Source organism: Argopecten irradians, chromosome 4 (genome assembly GCF_041381155.1).
Source record: "Argopecten irradians isolate NY chromosome 4, Ai_NY, whole genome shotgun sequence".
NCBI classification, from domain to species: domain Eukaryota; kingdom Metazoa; phylum Mollusca; class Bivalvia; order Pectinida; family Pectinidae; genus Argopecten; species Argopecten irradians.
The window spans coordinates 32,603,359-32,620,553 of NC_091137.1; the positions used below are offsets into that span (position 1 = coordinate 32,603,359).

Here is a 17,195-nt window from a genome sequence, read left to right on the forward strand (position 1 = left end):
AATGGGATAAAATGGTAGCGGTACATAGTTTCGGGAGTGGAGAGATCGGCCGAGGTATACCGAATTAAATTCCTAGTGATACCTCCTATGTCAACAGTTGGGAGGGGATATATTTTATACACTAATGGGACAGTGATGACAGGCTAGGGAGTGAGACCATCTAACGGGACAAGCACGTGTGTATCTGACTAGCCAGGGTCAGGATAGTACACTGTTACCACGGGTATTGGATAACTCAACCAGTTACTGGTCCATCCCTACTAGTACTGTGAAGAATGGTGTGAGTGTGACCTGATGTGACCCCGACCCTGAACTCAGTATATGGTCAGGGTAAGGTCAGGTAGCAGCCACAGAAGACAACAGACTTCTCCATTGGCATTGGCCTCGAGGAACTATACTGGTTCTAGGGGTTAAATTGTCAGCAAAATGGGGATCAACGGAGCTGTATGAGGGTTACGGAGACGTTACGTACCTCCGTGAAGATGAAGGAAGACAATACCGGGGACGTTACGTACCTCCGGGTGGGCTAAGAAGAGGAATGCAGGAACCGGAAGTAACACAGGAAGTGGACCATTTCTGAAGAGTGTGGTACAACGATTTTGTGTTAACGTTGACTGTGTTAAGCGTTATGCGATTTTAATTTCATTCGTATGGATTTTAAAAAGAGAAGAAATTGTGACTTTAACATTTGGATTATTTTCATTTGTGAAATGTGAAATATTGTGGATTATGTCATTTTTCATTTCAGGGAAAACATTGACATTTCATTGCTATTTGTTTGATTTTCAGCTAAACTGTATGTTTTCGTTACGGATAAAAGTTCCTATGGGTTAATGTTCTTTATGGTTACTCAGATTTCCTGGTGGGATTCTAGATTCGAACTTAGTGCAGTACCTGTTAATCTATATTAATGGGGTATGTCACTAAAAGGTTATTGTTCCATAATTTGAGGTATTAATCGGTATTAAGCTGATGGTTATGATGTTAAATATAGATTATGGACAAGGATATGTTTTGGTATATTGTTCTACACAGTGTTTTATGTTCATATTTACTGTACACCATATTTGGATAGTAGCTATGATAATGTTTTGTTTATGATACATGGAGGTCAGTACTGCCTGCTCCATAGAAATAGTGGTTCTGAAAATACTATCACATTATACCGGGTTATGATGTGTGTAGTTTGTGTAGCTTTCAGATTTTTGTTTTGTTAATGATTGGATGATTTTACTTTTGTATTCATATAGAGGCGGGATTGATACCCATTCCAAGGGTAATTAAGGTTGATAGTCTTGGTGACAAAGTTATATTTTTGTGAAAATGATACTTTGATCTTAAGGGGGAAGGAATGTGGGAATATAGGTCAATCGCCTTATATATGATGTTAATTATTTTAGTGTGTGTGCCATAATTGCTGTGGTCCCTTTCGTTGTTTCTATCTGTTTGATATGACACCGGTAGGGTAGGGCTATGTATATAAACATTCCACGTGCGTTTCCGATTGTGTATTGTGATAGCGGCTATCGTTTGTATCCTTGAGAAGTCTAGGTTAAGGTAGCTCCATACTTTTGGGAAAACCCATGTCATTTTTTTCTAACAGGTCTTATTTTCTTGCATTTTTCATGTAGATTTCAAATCTATAAAGATAAATGGGTGTTCTCGAACTACTTTTTGAGATATTTGAGCTTGAAATATACCATCCCTGCAAATTTGCTGACCGAAAATAGAAAAATTCATAAAATTATGTTTTCTGTAATATTAGGGTGAATGTAGTCTCGATCCTGTTGATTTTTTGTCCTAAATTTCTTACGATAGAACAATATACAAAACTATTTATTTTTACAAATGCTAACTAATTTTTGTTATTTCCCAGGACCGTTTCTATACGTAATTATCATGTTTTGCCATATTTTCGCCCGTAAAAAATCAATGAATAGGCCAAAAAGGAAATGAAAACCCATGTCAATTTCACAATATTTGTATATGATATGCCCAAGGTAATATGTTTTTCAAATATCATATAAAAACACGAGGTCCTCGATCAAAATTTCACAATTTTGTAAGCTTGAAGTTTGTAACTCGCAACCCTACCCCCATTTCATCCAGTGCTAAGATGGGTTATAATTGATTATTTTTTGAAAATCATGCCGCAAAAAAACATTCCACATCAGTTCATACGTTTTTGTGATATTATATCTGGTTTATGTCTGTTTGTTTTTATGATTTTCTCCAAATTGTGTGTTTAAAGGAAATCCGTATGCGATTTTTTTAGAATTCCGGAATTTCGGTCGGGCCGGGTCTCCTCTTTTGATTTATAGCGACGAACGGCACTTCCGGTGTTTAAAAATCCATTCCCATTTACGACAGGGACCGCAAAAACCTCAGAGATAGCATATAATTTTCACTTCACTGCTTTTATTTGATTTAATTAATGATTTTAAACATTCAATATTATATGTAGACAATTTTCACCTATTGAAAAATGTCGTGCATCCTCGGTAACCCAGGCGATGTATACATTAACGTTAATATCCCCTGGGAGCAATCGCGACCTTCATCTCGAACTCCTGAATAATTAATGAGGCATTTTCATTGGTTCCGTCACGCACACCCATCGCATAATTTGACCAATCACATTAGACTTAACAAAACCGAATAGGTAGTCTAGAAATAAAGATGGCGTCGCCCTTTCAGTTTTCGAGTGTATTGGAACGATTTGCCATTCCGGTACTAAAAGAATTTCAAAAGAAAAGTTTTGAGGCTTTATTGGAAGGAAAAGATGTTTATCTGTCGGTGAAGACAGGTGGGGGTAAGAGTCTGTGCTATCAGGCCTTTCAACAATTATGGACAGAAAAGAATGACGGAGATTCAAATTGTGCAGTGTTGGTTATTTCACCACTTGTTTCAATAATGAAAGAACAGAGCGACTTTTTAGAATCTCGAGGCTTTCGGGCCACTTACATTGGGAAGGACTCGTCGGAAGATAATGACATTTCACAAAGTTGCCACAGAAGCGGCATGTCTTCATGGGCGCAGCCATTGATATCCATAAATATTTTCCCTCCAAGCCTGAAGAGTTCTCATTTTGAAAAAGTTATGTTGATTGGTTTCTATTTATAGAATGACGTCATTGTAACGAAGCTATGAGATCGAGTACGCCCACGGGTTGATAAGTGTAGCGTAGTGTAGTGCGATCACTCGTGGGTCTCCGAAGATGGATGTCGTGGCGTATCGGAAACCATTCTGGAATTCAAAACAACCTCCGCAACTTCCGGTATAGCGTCATATGAATTGGCGCGATTTTCAAAAGTATGGACCTACCTTAACTTGGTGTTTACCAGGATATCTGTGAGTTGCCGGATAAGGTTCCGTGCTCACTGCGCATATGCCATAGATTAGACCAATCAGATTGGATGTGCGACATCGCAAATAGGACCATGGGAAGGGGATTATAAAAGGGGCTGCACAGCTAAAATGGACACTTGCATGACCGGATAACCGGCCAACACCCAGGGGGAGACACCTCTCCTACCAGGCGCTAACAACAGTTGCCACACAGTGCTGGTAACAGCACACATACCTATGTACAATGTACGTACTTGCGTTAGGACACTTCGGGTGTTAAACGTAGATTAGGGAGTGGGACTGTTGTGGAGTTAGCTGGGAGGAGGGAGGGAATAGGAAGGGGTGTTGGTCATTAGCTAGGCTCTCGGCAGGAACTTGTGGGGGCTAGTGTTATCGTTAGGTACTCTCTGTAAATTCTTCTGTTCTCTATTATTACTTTGTTATTGTTTACCTGTATATTATCTTTTACTTAGTATAATAAATCTCCATTTAACCTTATACAATGTGTTTGTTGACATGTAATTAAATTGCTCCACCACATTCTTATGAACTTGGGGTTGAGCTGTCTGTAATCAGCTCAGCGTGTGTGCGCGTCTCTACTCTCGGGATTCGTCTGCTGACCGGTGTCGTGGGGATTGTAAATCAAAACAACTTAGGCTCTGGTGGCCAGTCTAGATCACACCATTTGGGAACTGACGTCCCCTCGACGTTGGTCCCGGGAGTCGGGACGCGCTATATTACATTGTACATGTAAGTATGTATCGTTACCGTCAGAAAGCAACCACCACATACCTCACAAGTGTACTCAAACACAGGCAGCATATATACTCTATAATTTCGTATTAATTTTATACAATCTCCGGGGTTAATAGTGCAGGGTTTGTCTTTGATATCCCAACTTTATTAAAACATTCCTTAGCATGCTTGTTTATATTACTACCTTTATTTACATAGGTTCATTTCCCCAATTCAAACAATTCTATTTACAAAGAAAACAATAGGGTTAAGATCGCAGATCTTTTAAAACAAATCACATGAGCGACCAATGATATTGACTGTTCGGTATGGAAATATATATCCATTTAGTTACGATTAATTTCCAACACCGTGAGTAAATTTCGAGTCCGTCCCGTAGCTATGAGATTAGATGATTTTACGCTTGGTTGTTTTCCACCTAAATTATCCATTTCACGGTGAAATTATTTGGTTAAGATAAGAATAACCTTGCACATCGTTTGACCCCTTTGTTTGTCTTTAATCTAGAGCAGATCATTCGGGTACTGGGTTTGACTTTCACTGTGCAGTCATCCGTAACCAACTACATGTAACTGTACTCTCAACATTTTTGTTGATTCTTGGTTTATCAGGCTCATTTTTGATTGTCATATTAATTTTAAACCATTTTTATTGACAGGCAAGACGATTGGATAATATAGCAAGCATTGCCTTTAAACATCTTCTCCATAAAACAAATTAGCATTTAGCTAGAATTAATTGCCAATACAGAGTGTATATTCGGAGTCCATTGGCTGTTTTCCAGTTATTTCCATTGGCTGTTTTCCAGTTATTTATCTATTTCTTAATAAATTGGCATTCGGCTATCGATAAGACGAAATCCTAGAGGACTTTGAACATCGTTTGATCTACTTTGTTTGTCTTTAATCTAGAGCGGATTAGTCGCGTCGGCGGGTTTGACCTTCACTGTGAGTTCATCCTAACCGCCTACACGTACATGTACCTCAGGGGCGTAGAAAGCGGGGGGGCGGGGGGGGGTTGTCAGGGGACAAACATGTCTTTTGACCCCCCTCCCTTATTTTCGCCGAGTGAAATGTTCTAAAAATGCACATTTGTAAGAAAAAAGGTTCCTCATACACATTTTTGTACTTCATTTTAGAAAATTCCATATACACGAACTAGACTAAAAATGTCCATCAAGGGATTATATTATTTCAAAAAATGCTTCGTAAAAGATTAATTTTTGTATGTCTTAGTAGGACAATCAATTCATTATTATTTTGAGCTACACAACAATGTGCCGATGATGTGATTCCGGTATGTTCAGATCGAGCTGGGTTGCATAATGGTATGACGACACTCACAATTATCATTTCTAAATGAGCGTAACTTTAAATCGAAAAATTACTGTGTTAAGAACGCTTTAAAATCATCAAAATACATTGTAAAACTCATCTCAACCATTCCAAATCGTAATATTTTTTCTCTGGGGAGACCCCTGGACCACCTAAAAAACAAAATCTCGCGCCTTTGGCGCTCGCAAATTCATCAAAATACATCGTTAAACTCATCTCAGCCATTCTAAATCATATTATTTCACCGGGGAAGACCCCCGGACCCTCAAATTTTCAAAATCTCGCGCCTTTGACGTTCGAAAATTCAACAAAATGCATCTCAACAAAATGCATCTCAGTCATTCTAAATCGTAATATTTTTCCATTGACCCCGGACCCCCCAAACTCGCACGCTAATTTGCGTATATATTAATTTCCTGTTAGCGACGCCACTGTCTATAGATTTGTACAAGGATTATATGTAATGATATATGAAAAAAGTATATCAAGTATCTCCTGTGGGTGTAAAGGGGGGGGGGGGGTGTTGCGAAATATTGAGGACCTTTGCCCCCTTTCCCCATTAAGTTTCATCTTCCTACGCCACTGTACCTTAATGTTGCCTCTTCCCGGTTTAACATGTTCACATTATCATTTGTGTTTGTCCTGAACATCACTGACTAGACAAAAATGACAGTAGTTCAAGGTGTCTACCATTAAGGTAGATCACATAAGATATAGGCAATGTCCTCACTGCGGAAAGTTTTGTAAGAAATAGTCTAGTGTTATATATCAAAACGACCCCTGCGACGTGCACAAGAAGATATCACCATAAGAAATCCACAGTACTATTCTCCCAACTGACTGCTGTTACCTTTGAGTAGCACTTCTTCTGGAAAACGTAGCCAACACCTCTTCACTGCAGTCTGTCAAAAGCCCAATAAAATATATTAGATATATATCCAGGAAGATACTACAAGCTTATAAAAGCTAAAACTAACTAATGAGGGAGAAGGCATGTCAATGTCAAATAAAAGTATGACTTCAAGAGAAATAAAGTGACAAGAAACCATCTTGGACTACTTTTTTTTTTAAAGTATGGAGGACCAGAGACAACATTTTAGCAAATCAAAAATTTTCCAAAATTTAGCGAAAAAAAGAGTAGATTTTGACATTCCAAGGATAATTCAATCATACTCACACATATTTCCACACATAGAACAGCCAAATAGCAGTTTGGCATGTTATAGTGTTTGTTTGTCATATGTCCACTAGGACATTATCAATACTCATTCTGACCAACTACATGAGATCATTTTGAAATTGTACACAAGTATTCCTCACTTATTAGGTGTTCATATGACATAAATGTGTAGCATACAAGAAATAACATTGATACAAGCCAACCCCCCAACCCCCTCCAATCCCACACATCCAATTGCAAAATAGCTCAACCGGCTATACCACAAACCAAATACTGTGGACTGTTTGGGAAGGAGAACTGTTGTCGGATCAACACAAAATGGTCATTTACGGACATGCAAGTTTTATTGTTGGAAGAAACTGGAATAGTGGCAGTGAACCACTTACTAGGGCAAGTAACTTGTAATTTTTACACTATGCAAGGAAAAGAGTAATGGCAAGTCTTTCACAGGTATGTCCTAGGCAGGATGCAAACTCAGAACCTAGGGGTGAACACCCTGTGTAATTCACAGGGAAAGACTCTAACCAATAGGCCACCACCCCTGACAGTAAGCTGAATGAATCACAAGCCTTGTGAAAACCTTTCATTTCAACATATTTTATTGCAAAAAATATGCAAATGGATTTGGCAACAGGCAAAGCCTATATTAGCCATCTCCAAACAAATCTGGTATAGTACAGTTATCAACAAAATATTTTAACATTTAACATTACATTATAAATGAATATTATTATTAGTGTATCTCCCCAACCTATCATAGTAGAAAAATCTAAAAAAATCTTTTAGTTTCAGATATATATTCTGATATGCATTGCAATAAATATGTATTTTTTTTCTTCATCACAAATGTCACAACCATGCAGTAGATTTTTTTGTGTTATTAAAACAAATCTTGTGATATTAGAATTATGTATGTTGGTTCTGAGTGATGATCTTTGTTCATTAAATAAAGGACATATGAAAAGATAATGTTCGGCTGTTTCATTACCAAGGCCACAAGAACAAATTGGAGAATCTCTCAAATGATCGCGAAATAGGTCAGAATTTAGATTGCTAGAGGAATTTCTGAGCTGGCACAGAGTAATATTTATAATTCGAGAACTTTTGTTTATAAAGGTATTTGTTATATCAGGTTCCATTTTATTAATGTGAAAAACCTTTCCTAATCTACAACCCTTGACATAGCTGCATCAAAATATGTGCTCAATATCTATAGGCAAAAAAAAAAAAAATCCTGGGCGTATGTCGAGTTATATGCTCTTTGTGTCGACTGTTTATTCCTTTCTAAAACTTCTCTTATTTGTAAATGACCTAAGCTGTTGATCGGAAGCGAAACATCAACAAATATTCGCACCGACCTACAAAGGGAGGTAAAATAAGACCAATCTTTAAATACAAAATTCACTGTGCATTATACATTTACCTCTAAATGTCAATAAACCTCACTTGGTAGGCTTGGTAATCCTCTAACAAGTGATCAACCTCGAAGCTGTCGTCCTCATCATTGTATTTTATGTCATATACGACTCCGTTATCCCCATCTCGGCTAGATACCACTGCCAGGACTGTTCCATCCTACCACTGCACTGTACCCTGATCATCCACTATCCATTGGTGAGATATACGTCCCCCAATAAACTTCACTGTGCTATTTCCATAACATTTGCTATCATCCCAATAAACTTCACTGTGCTATTTCCATAACATTTGCTATCATCAAAAGATCCATTCTGATGATCATACAAATATTAAAGTAATAAAAGAATAACTATTCATTAGCAAGGTCAAAACGACGCATTATGTCTGCTTGTGACAGTGTCAACTATTGACAACTAAGTTTAAAGTGCTGCCTGATAAAGACACTATGCCACACACAGGGTCTATGACGTCAAATCATATATGGACCACTCACCTCTTAGGCTGCGAGTTCGAATAGCGTAGTGTTATAAGATTGCTAGTTACTAGCTGCAGGTTTTTCTGGGTACTCTGGTTTGCTCCACCGATGAAATTGGCATGTCACAGACGAACATGATATTCCATTCAGTCACATTATACTGATACTGACCACACCAGTCGTGTCCCTTTCAACGCTAAGCACCAAGCAAGCAAATAAAAAATACCATATTTTAATACCAAGTATGACACAACCAGGACATGACAATACAAACCCTCCACAAGCATAGAACTTCATAAACATGATGAAATTGATCATGCATCAACTGAAAAAGGATGTTGGGTACAACATTTTGCACCATACCAGATCTGCTTCATTATCTAGGACCATAGTGAGCAGACAGAAAGACATTATGGGGGTAAATATGATGTGTATACACATATACATATAATTTACCTCGATGGCTGTACGGTATTTGCCATTTCTCTAGTGTTCACGATAGGGATCGGATTCGGTCCTTGTGTTCCCCTGCCTTGGCTTTGTTGTTGCGGTTGCTGTCGGTTCCTCAAACTGCAAATCAAAAGTGAAGTAATCTCTTCTGTATACGTGTATTGGGAATATCAGTACAGCAGGATCCTCACATATCTTCAGCTGATAAATACAATATCAACTCCTACGTTGTGAGTTTTAATCTCATCAGGGTACCTTAATAAGTGAAAATATTGCGATAAGGGATTTCACCACACCTTGTGTGAGAGAGTTGCCAGTTACTTGTCGCATGTCAATGGTTTTCTCCTGATACTCAAGGCTCCTCCACCAATAAAACTGGCATGTCCGTAAATGATGTCAATGTGTTAAACAACAATTCCTACCATGCAGCAGACAAACATGATATCCCACTCAGTCACATTAGACTGACACACCAGTTGTTCCTCTGTTGTACAGTACATATAATTTACCTCGGTGACTGTACGGTATTTACGACACTGCTATTATCGCTGAGGTTCACAATAGGGATCGGATTCGGTCCTTGTGTTCCGCTATCTTGGCTTTGTTGTTTCGGTTGCTGTGGCTTCCCCAAACTGCAAATCAAAAGTGAAAATTTCAGTACAGCAGGATCACACTATACTCAACTGAAAATATCTCTATAAAACTCAATGGTTCAAAAGACGCATTATAGCTATGCTATACAGACATGTCTGTCTGTGACAGTGTGCACACTGTGCATAAGGTGTTCTATGATTGAAACACTATGCTGCAGACAGGGACATGGTGATCCAGTGGTTGATGTTTCTGACTGCAAATTACATGGACCACTCACCTCATGGTTTACGTGTTAAAATCCCATCCAGGGCATTATCGTAAAACGTTACAACAGTCCACGCCTAGTGTGAAAAAGTCACCAGTTATTTGCTGCGGGTCAGTGGTTTTCTCTGGGTACTCCAGTTTTCTCAACAAAGAAACTGCTTCATGGATGTAGGACCATAGCGAGCAGACAGAAAGACATTATGGGGGTAGATATGATGTGTTGACCCACTGCTCTAAACTGTTTCTACACTGTAGTGTACAGTACATATTTACCTCGGTGGCTGTACGGTATTTGCGGCACTGGTATTATCGCTGGGATTCACAGTCTGTGTCTCTGTCCTTGCTTTGTGCTGTCTTATCATTATCCTGCATGGTTTAAAGCTGTTGTCACCACTAGTTCGTCATCGTTCAACCGCCAAAAAACTTTCTACCGGTAGCTTGCTATGACGAAAGGGGGCTAATTCTAGTTGCACTGCTTTTTGAGGGGTACCAAGGCGGTGAAATCCTTTTTTTAAACAATTACAATTAGTTTAATTTTTAATAGATTTTTTCATTGACATGAATATCAATACTATTATTTTTTATCAATAAATAAAGGACAAAAATGATTTATTTAATACTGACACATTTTTACACAAAGAAATTAAAATATATAGATCTAGGCCTATAAGGAAAAAAACAATGTCGAAGAGTTCGGCCCTTCTAACAGATGCGAGAAAAATTAAACACAAACTTAAGACTGCAGTCTTAAGAATGGGGCCGATCCTATGTGTAACGTGACATAATTACTATGGAGCGACCAATCAAAAACGTTACATGAGAGTTCCAAACGTGTGGTTCCAAACTTACAACTGGTAGCACACTTACGACTGCTTTTGTGAATATGTCGCAAGTCTTAACTTACGACAGTCCTAAGTGTGCACTTAAGTGTTACACTTAATTATAATATTCTTTGTGAATATCACCTAACAATAATCCCAATCCTTGTGCAAGTCAGAACATTTTATAACTTGTTTGAGTCATAAATTTGTCATGTCAAGTTATATTGTAACTTGTATATATAAACAGTGTCAGTTTTGCATGAAATATATATATAACTTCCATGAGTCAATGCAGATCAATCATGATGATGAAAGGCAATTATGAAGGGAATTGACATTATAGGTTTAGTAGACTAAACAAGTAATTATGAGCTCTTACTTGCACAATCTTGGGTCAAACTACAGTATGCAACTACGCAAATGAACCGATCATACCTTGATGAAAATCCTCTTTGAAAATTGCAGTTTGCTTCTCTTCATTGATCGCACTCTCTAAGTCTTTCTGAAAAACTTCATGCCACCACTTTTTAATGTCGTTTTCAATTCTCTGATATGTGCTTTGTCCCATTCCTGGTGAATCGGTACATGCCAGGAATTCATTCATGTGGGCATGACCTTTCCCTGTGGCGATGCATCTCCAGACCGCACGGACATTTATGTCAAAATGCTTAGAGGATTTGCTCACCTCCAACCTCGGACTAGTTTCTAGGATGAAATCCTTCCGACATCCTTTGCATCTGATGGAAAGGATGGATGCCAGCCCGTAAGTTGAAGTTTCTGCGTCAATCTCAATGGGACTGGCACTTGTCACAGCTATAGTGCGGGCTTTATCACAGCATGCCGTGTGGATTGTAATCTTAGATACATGTTTTTCCAATGAGGAAAGGTTTATGAAGCGATACCCATGTGGCAGGTTACTGATGTTATCGAATACTTGGTTTACTTTCCTTTTCCGCAAATGTCCAGTTTCATTTGACTTTTGGACCGAAATCTTTTTTTTCGAATAGTGAGTTTGATTGTGTTGTCGTTGTTTTGCAAAGAACATGTATATTGTGTTGCTCTCCTACCACAATTGACATGGTCTTGTCTACGTTTTGTGGCATATCCACCCACAGACAAACCAAATCTCAAGGGTTTTTCTTCCTGCCCACCATGGTATCAGCTTGCTGTCCCCTCGTGGCTTCCGCATGAAGACAGAATTCAACACGATAAAAAGCGACAAAAAACACTAATACATTGTGTCAAACATGTTTATTTGGCATTTAATATCATGTCATACACGTGTTACCAAAAAATATGAAGAAAATATTAACTTTGTAAACCATAACAATATCGCGGTTTTCAACGACTCGCTTCACCCATAAAACAGCAGTATTCGGTAATCTAAGTGATGATCGGCGGCCAAATTCATATATATGTGAAATAAACAAGGATATCTACAACAAATACAGACCATACTTACCAGAAAAATGAGTTTCCCGCAAATATTTAGCTAAACGTCATCACATGTGGAGAAGGGACCTAATCACCCACACATCGGAAGTGCGCACACCGGATTTTAACCTAAAAATAGTAAAATATAAAAGTGATAAAGGTTTTTCTAACTCCATGGCGCATGCCTATTACAGACTTACATCCGGTTACAACAATCTTACAGAATAGAAATATACACATACTGATAATATAACGGAACGAATTTAACTTGAATTATGTGGATACTACATCTCTCCCTAATTTAGATAAAATGTCTTACAAGAGAAATGGACAATATAGAATGATGTATTTGAGATTTTTTTTAGTGTCTCTTGAGTATTAAAAGTTAATAAAATCCAATCTCTCTGTATCAGAGTCTTTATAGTGTTTTTTTCCAACTATAGTTTCTTTCCATCATTATGGATAAGAATAACACTATTATTGACTAGAATTATCACTATTCTTAACTAGAGTTCAGTTTTCACAATAACTTCTTATAAAACATATTGAACTTTCAAAACAAACTAAACTAACTAGGAATCTTTTGATTCCGATGACCTGCGGGAATTATTATGTCCCATGCACAGCAAGGGCATCCTAGCTACTAGCTATTTTACAGGTAAATCAAGTAACATAGTCCCTGAATCTCACAGGTGTTCTCCTCTTGCGTCTAGACCGTATAACTGGCTCAGGTAGTGGAAGCGGTGTGTTTGGTTGACGCGTTTCTGGTTGACCCTTAGCCTGTTTGTCTGGCGAGTACTCCTCCAATACGTCCTCCATTATCTCCTCATTTTCAACCACATTGGTAGGTGTAAAGTTGACCTTCTTGAACCTGGATGTGTTGCGCGTTACGTTTCCAGACACTGTCACAATGGACCCTTTTTTGTCAGTTACAACACGGGGTTTCGGATCATATAGAGTGTCCATTTTGTTTTTCTTGAAATCATGTTTGCAAAGTACAGTATCTTCAACCGATAGGTCACTCTCGTGCGTTGTTCCTGGCATCAGCATATCGTGCCATTTGTACTTGGCGTCACTGTCATTTCTCCTGACTTGTTCATCAGTAGATATATTTGTCCTTGTAGACTTCCGTCCAACTTGGGGTAGCTGAGTCTTTGCCTCTCTAGCAAACATCAAACTGTAGGGTGTGAATCCAGTTGAAACATGTGGTGTGGTCCGATACAGACGTAAGAATTGGAAAAGTTCCTGTTTCCAGTTCTTCCCTTCTACACGAGCAGCTCTCACTGTCTTCATTAGTGGCTTGTTGATAGCCTCGGCCTGTGCATTCGCACGTGGCCAGCGGGGTGTAATTCGTCTATGAATGAATTACATATGGTTTGCATATTGGCTGAACGCATACGAGTTAAACGGACTGCCGTTATCACTCTTTATGATTGTTGGAATCCCGAACATCCCTAAGACTTTGTCGAGTACTGGAATAGTGGCGTTTGCAGAAACCGACTTGACAATCTCTACAATTGGATATCTTGAATATTCGTCTATAATGACAAATAAGTATTCTCCTGTGTCCAATGGTCCACAGAAATCCATGCTAATGTGTTCCCATGGTCCTGTTGGTAACTCAGTCATGTTCTGGGGTTCCATTTCGTAGCGCTGTTAGCTCCTCAATGTCCATGTCATCACGATCGCCTACATTCTTTATTTCGCGCCACCTGCTATTTCTTGTAAATTCTATAGCTTTCAGCATTGTCTGGTCCTGTTCTGTGGCTTTCTTCACATCGTCTAGACCTATCAACATAGACTCTGTTGTGATGAAATTCACGTAGCTCTCGGCAATTTCCTCTTCAACTGATGTATTTCGACCATCATGAATAGGGTGGCGGGACATATAATCTGCCATATTGTTCTCTCCCGGCACATATTGGATAGTGAACTTGTACGGTTGTAATTGTAGACCCTAACGCTCAATGCGTAGTGGAGGTTTCTGTTTTGTCCAGTTTTTTTCCAATGGCTTGTGGTCTGTTTGAATAGTGAAGTGTTTTCTTCCCCTTAGATACATGTCGTAATGTTCACATACCCAGACCACTGCCATAGCCTCACGTTCTACTTGACTGTAACGTGATTCAACAGGGGTCAGTGATCGGCTCGCGTATGATACAGTTTTTTCATCCTATCTCGTAATCGCACCTAGACCTATGGGACTAGCATCGACCATTATCTCAACATCTGTGTTTGGATTGTAGTAGGCCATGACTGTCTCACTTGACAGCACATCTTGGAGCGTTTTAAAAGCATTCTCACAGTCAGAGTTCCAATCCCAGGCAACATCTTTATGGGTAAGGCGTCGTAGTGGTTCACAGATTTTAGCATAATCATGAATGAACCTTGAACTGTAACATGTCATGCCAAGGAAACTCCTTAGTTCCTTCACGTTCGCTTGTTTGGAAAACTCCTTAATAGCCTTGACCTTGGTAGGGTCAGGTGATATCCCATTGCCGCTGAACACAACTCCGAAGAATGAAATTTTATCTTTTCTAAACTCACATTTTGCACGATTTAGAGTCAGACCGCTGTTGTGGATTTTGCTGATTACTTGTTCTAGGGCAGCATCATGGGCTTGTTTTGTTTTCCCGTAAACAAGTATGTCGTCGGATATGTTTTTGGAGCCATCTATGCCCTCAATCACTTGCCGTAAAGTCTCTTGGAATATCTCCGACGCAGAAGAAATTCCGAAATTCAGCCTCTTATACTGATATATTACGAGGTGTGTGCTGAATGTAGTAATGTACCTTGAGTCGGGGTGAAGTTCTAGTTGGTGATATCCGCTGCGTAAATCGAGCTTGCTGAACATAATAGATCCATTAAGGTCATGGACTAACTTTTCAATTGTTGGTAAAACATGGCGCTCGCGGCGTATTGCTTTATTTGCCTCACGCATGTCGACACAAAGACGAATTTCCTCAGGGTCATTCTTTGGTGGTGTGACAATTGGGGATATCCAAGGGGTTGGTGTCCCTTCTACCTTCTCAATAATGTCACCCTTTATCAGCTTATCAATTTCCTTTTCTACTTTGCTGCGGAGATGGAACGGTGTGCGTCTATGTCGTTGTGAGACTGGTGGGACGCGAGTGTCTATGTGCAGTTTCACTTGTCGTCCTTTAAGTTTCCCAATACCCTGGAAGACTTCTGGGAATTCGTTCTCGGGTTTGCTGTCATTACTTACACTGTTCACAATTTTGACAAGATCAAGCTTAGTGGCGGAGGGATATCCTAATATAGAACCTTTGTCTCTGCCTTTCACAATGTAGAATGTCAGTGTATCAAACTTTTTCTTAGTCTCTACCTCTAGGTCACATTTTCCGAGAACTTGAAGTGGATTTTCTCCTCCGTAAGGGAATCAATGTGTTCCGTGTCTTTCTGGTACATGGTTTACCAATTATTTGATATGCTGATTCGTCTAAGATATTCACTGTATCTATCAGCACACGTATTGGTTTGTTTTCAATCTGTATTATTGTGTTGGGTATCTTGTCATTGCTGATACTGCGTATGGGAATGTTCTCAGTCAGCTGATGACGTACATGGATACCGTAACAGTAGTCATCATCATTATCATTTTCATCACTGCTGGAGTACTGTGGAGGTTGAGAAGTCACAGTTCTAACTTTTGTCTCTTTTCCTTTTGACGACTATTTTTGCTAACCCGACACACTGAAAATGGTTGGCTTTCAGGCAGAAATGACACGTTTTTCCTTTCGCTGGACCTACATTGTTGAGGGTTACCGCCCACACTTTTGTGTTTAGGCCGTTGGAGTTGCTTCCCTTTAACCGGCTTTTGTGGTGTCTTATCTATGCTTGTATCTCGGATAGTTCAAGTGTTCTACCTATTGTCATTATATCGTCTAACGTTTTGTCTGGTTCCCTTAATGCCCTTCGCCGTAATGTTTGACATACAATGTTGGATAATTTGCGACAATATTTCCTTGTTTACGTCTACAAATTCACAATCTTTTGCCAATTTTCTCAGTTCGGTGACATATTCGTCTAAGGTTTTTTCCCTCACGCTGCTTACAGTTTCTAAATTGATAGATATACATTTGAGTGTTTTTCTTTGGCTTAAAATACCTTTCTAGTACTTGTTTTGTAGCGGCGTAATTTGGTTCAGTTTCGCCCTTTTCTGCTTGGTAGATATCATATACGCACTCACCTGCGTAGTGTAATAGCAGTTTCCGACACCTGGCATCGTCGTTATGATCATTGATATCTATCTTCATTGCGAGAAACAAATTCTCCAGGCGCCCAATCCATTTGTCCCACTTTGTTCCCGCATTGTTTCTGTCCTTGTCCGCTTCGAACGACGGAAATGCTGGCAATGCTTTGTCCATTGTTTACGATTGTTTTCCTCGTCGCTGTGGATACTACAGTTGCATTCGATGAACAACAATAATTCTGTCGATGGCATGAGCTAAAATAACCTGCGTATTTTATTGAAATATGACAAATTATGCAAAAATCAACCCTTCATATATTGCGTAGGAATCTCAAAGTACAGAGGAAGTGAAGCGGTCCTCAAGTCAGCAAGATGGGATTGACAGCTGAAAATCCGTGATTCATAATTTTGATCATAATCAATGATCGACCTGAATAGGTTTACGGAATGGTGGAATATGGTCCAGATTTTCACATGGCGAAAATTCGTGACGATGCTATGACTAGTTTGCGAGAAATTACTCTTCAGTTACAAACATCTTATCGAGTGATTAGAACTAAGACGGCCGCCCCCATAGCCGTGTTTACACACATGTTCGTGGATAAATATTCAATGAATGGGAGGCGTTAGCGGAACATACGTTCTCGTATTAAATTTATACGATAGTCAAGGTGAATTGTTGAGTATTTCATCTGTCAAAAGTTTCACAATCAACTTCTATTTTCCTTTCCATTATTACATACATTAGTCGATGTCTCTTATTTTTCGATGGGCAAACTCATCTTGAGTGCAAGCATTTCACAACATAACATTAACACAGTGTAACCTCCATGTACCATGTTTTGCACATATATTATATGATTTTTATTCCCGTCAGCATATACAAAAAAATAGTCTTATTTAAATTTAT

At 39.0% G+C, this 17,195-nt stretch overlaps 1 protein-coding gene across 1 annotated transcript; it reads right to left on the reverse strand.

Moving 5' to 3' along the window:
- Window positions 1–12,738: 12,738 nt before the first annotated feature.
- On the reverse strand, window positions 12,739–13,665 carry LOC138322242 (uncharacterized). The gene is made up of 2 exons (XM_069266285.1): window positions 13,475–13,665; window positions 12,739–13,429 (listed from the first exon to the last, which is right to left on the reverse strand). Exons 1-2 carry the CDS (start codon window positions 13,663–13,665, stop codon window positions 12,739–12,741), a joined length of 882 nt encoding a protein of 293 aa, XP_069122386.1.
- Window positions 13,666–17,195: the final 3,530 nt, after the last annotated feature.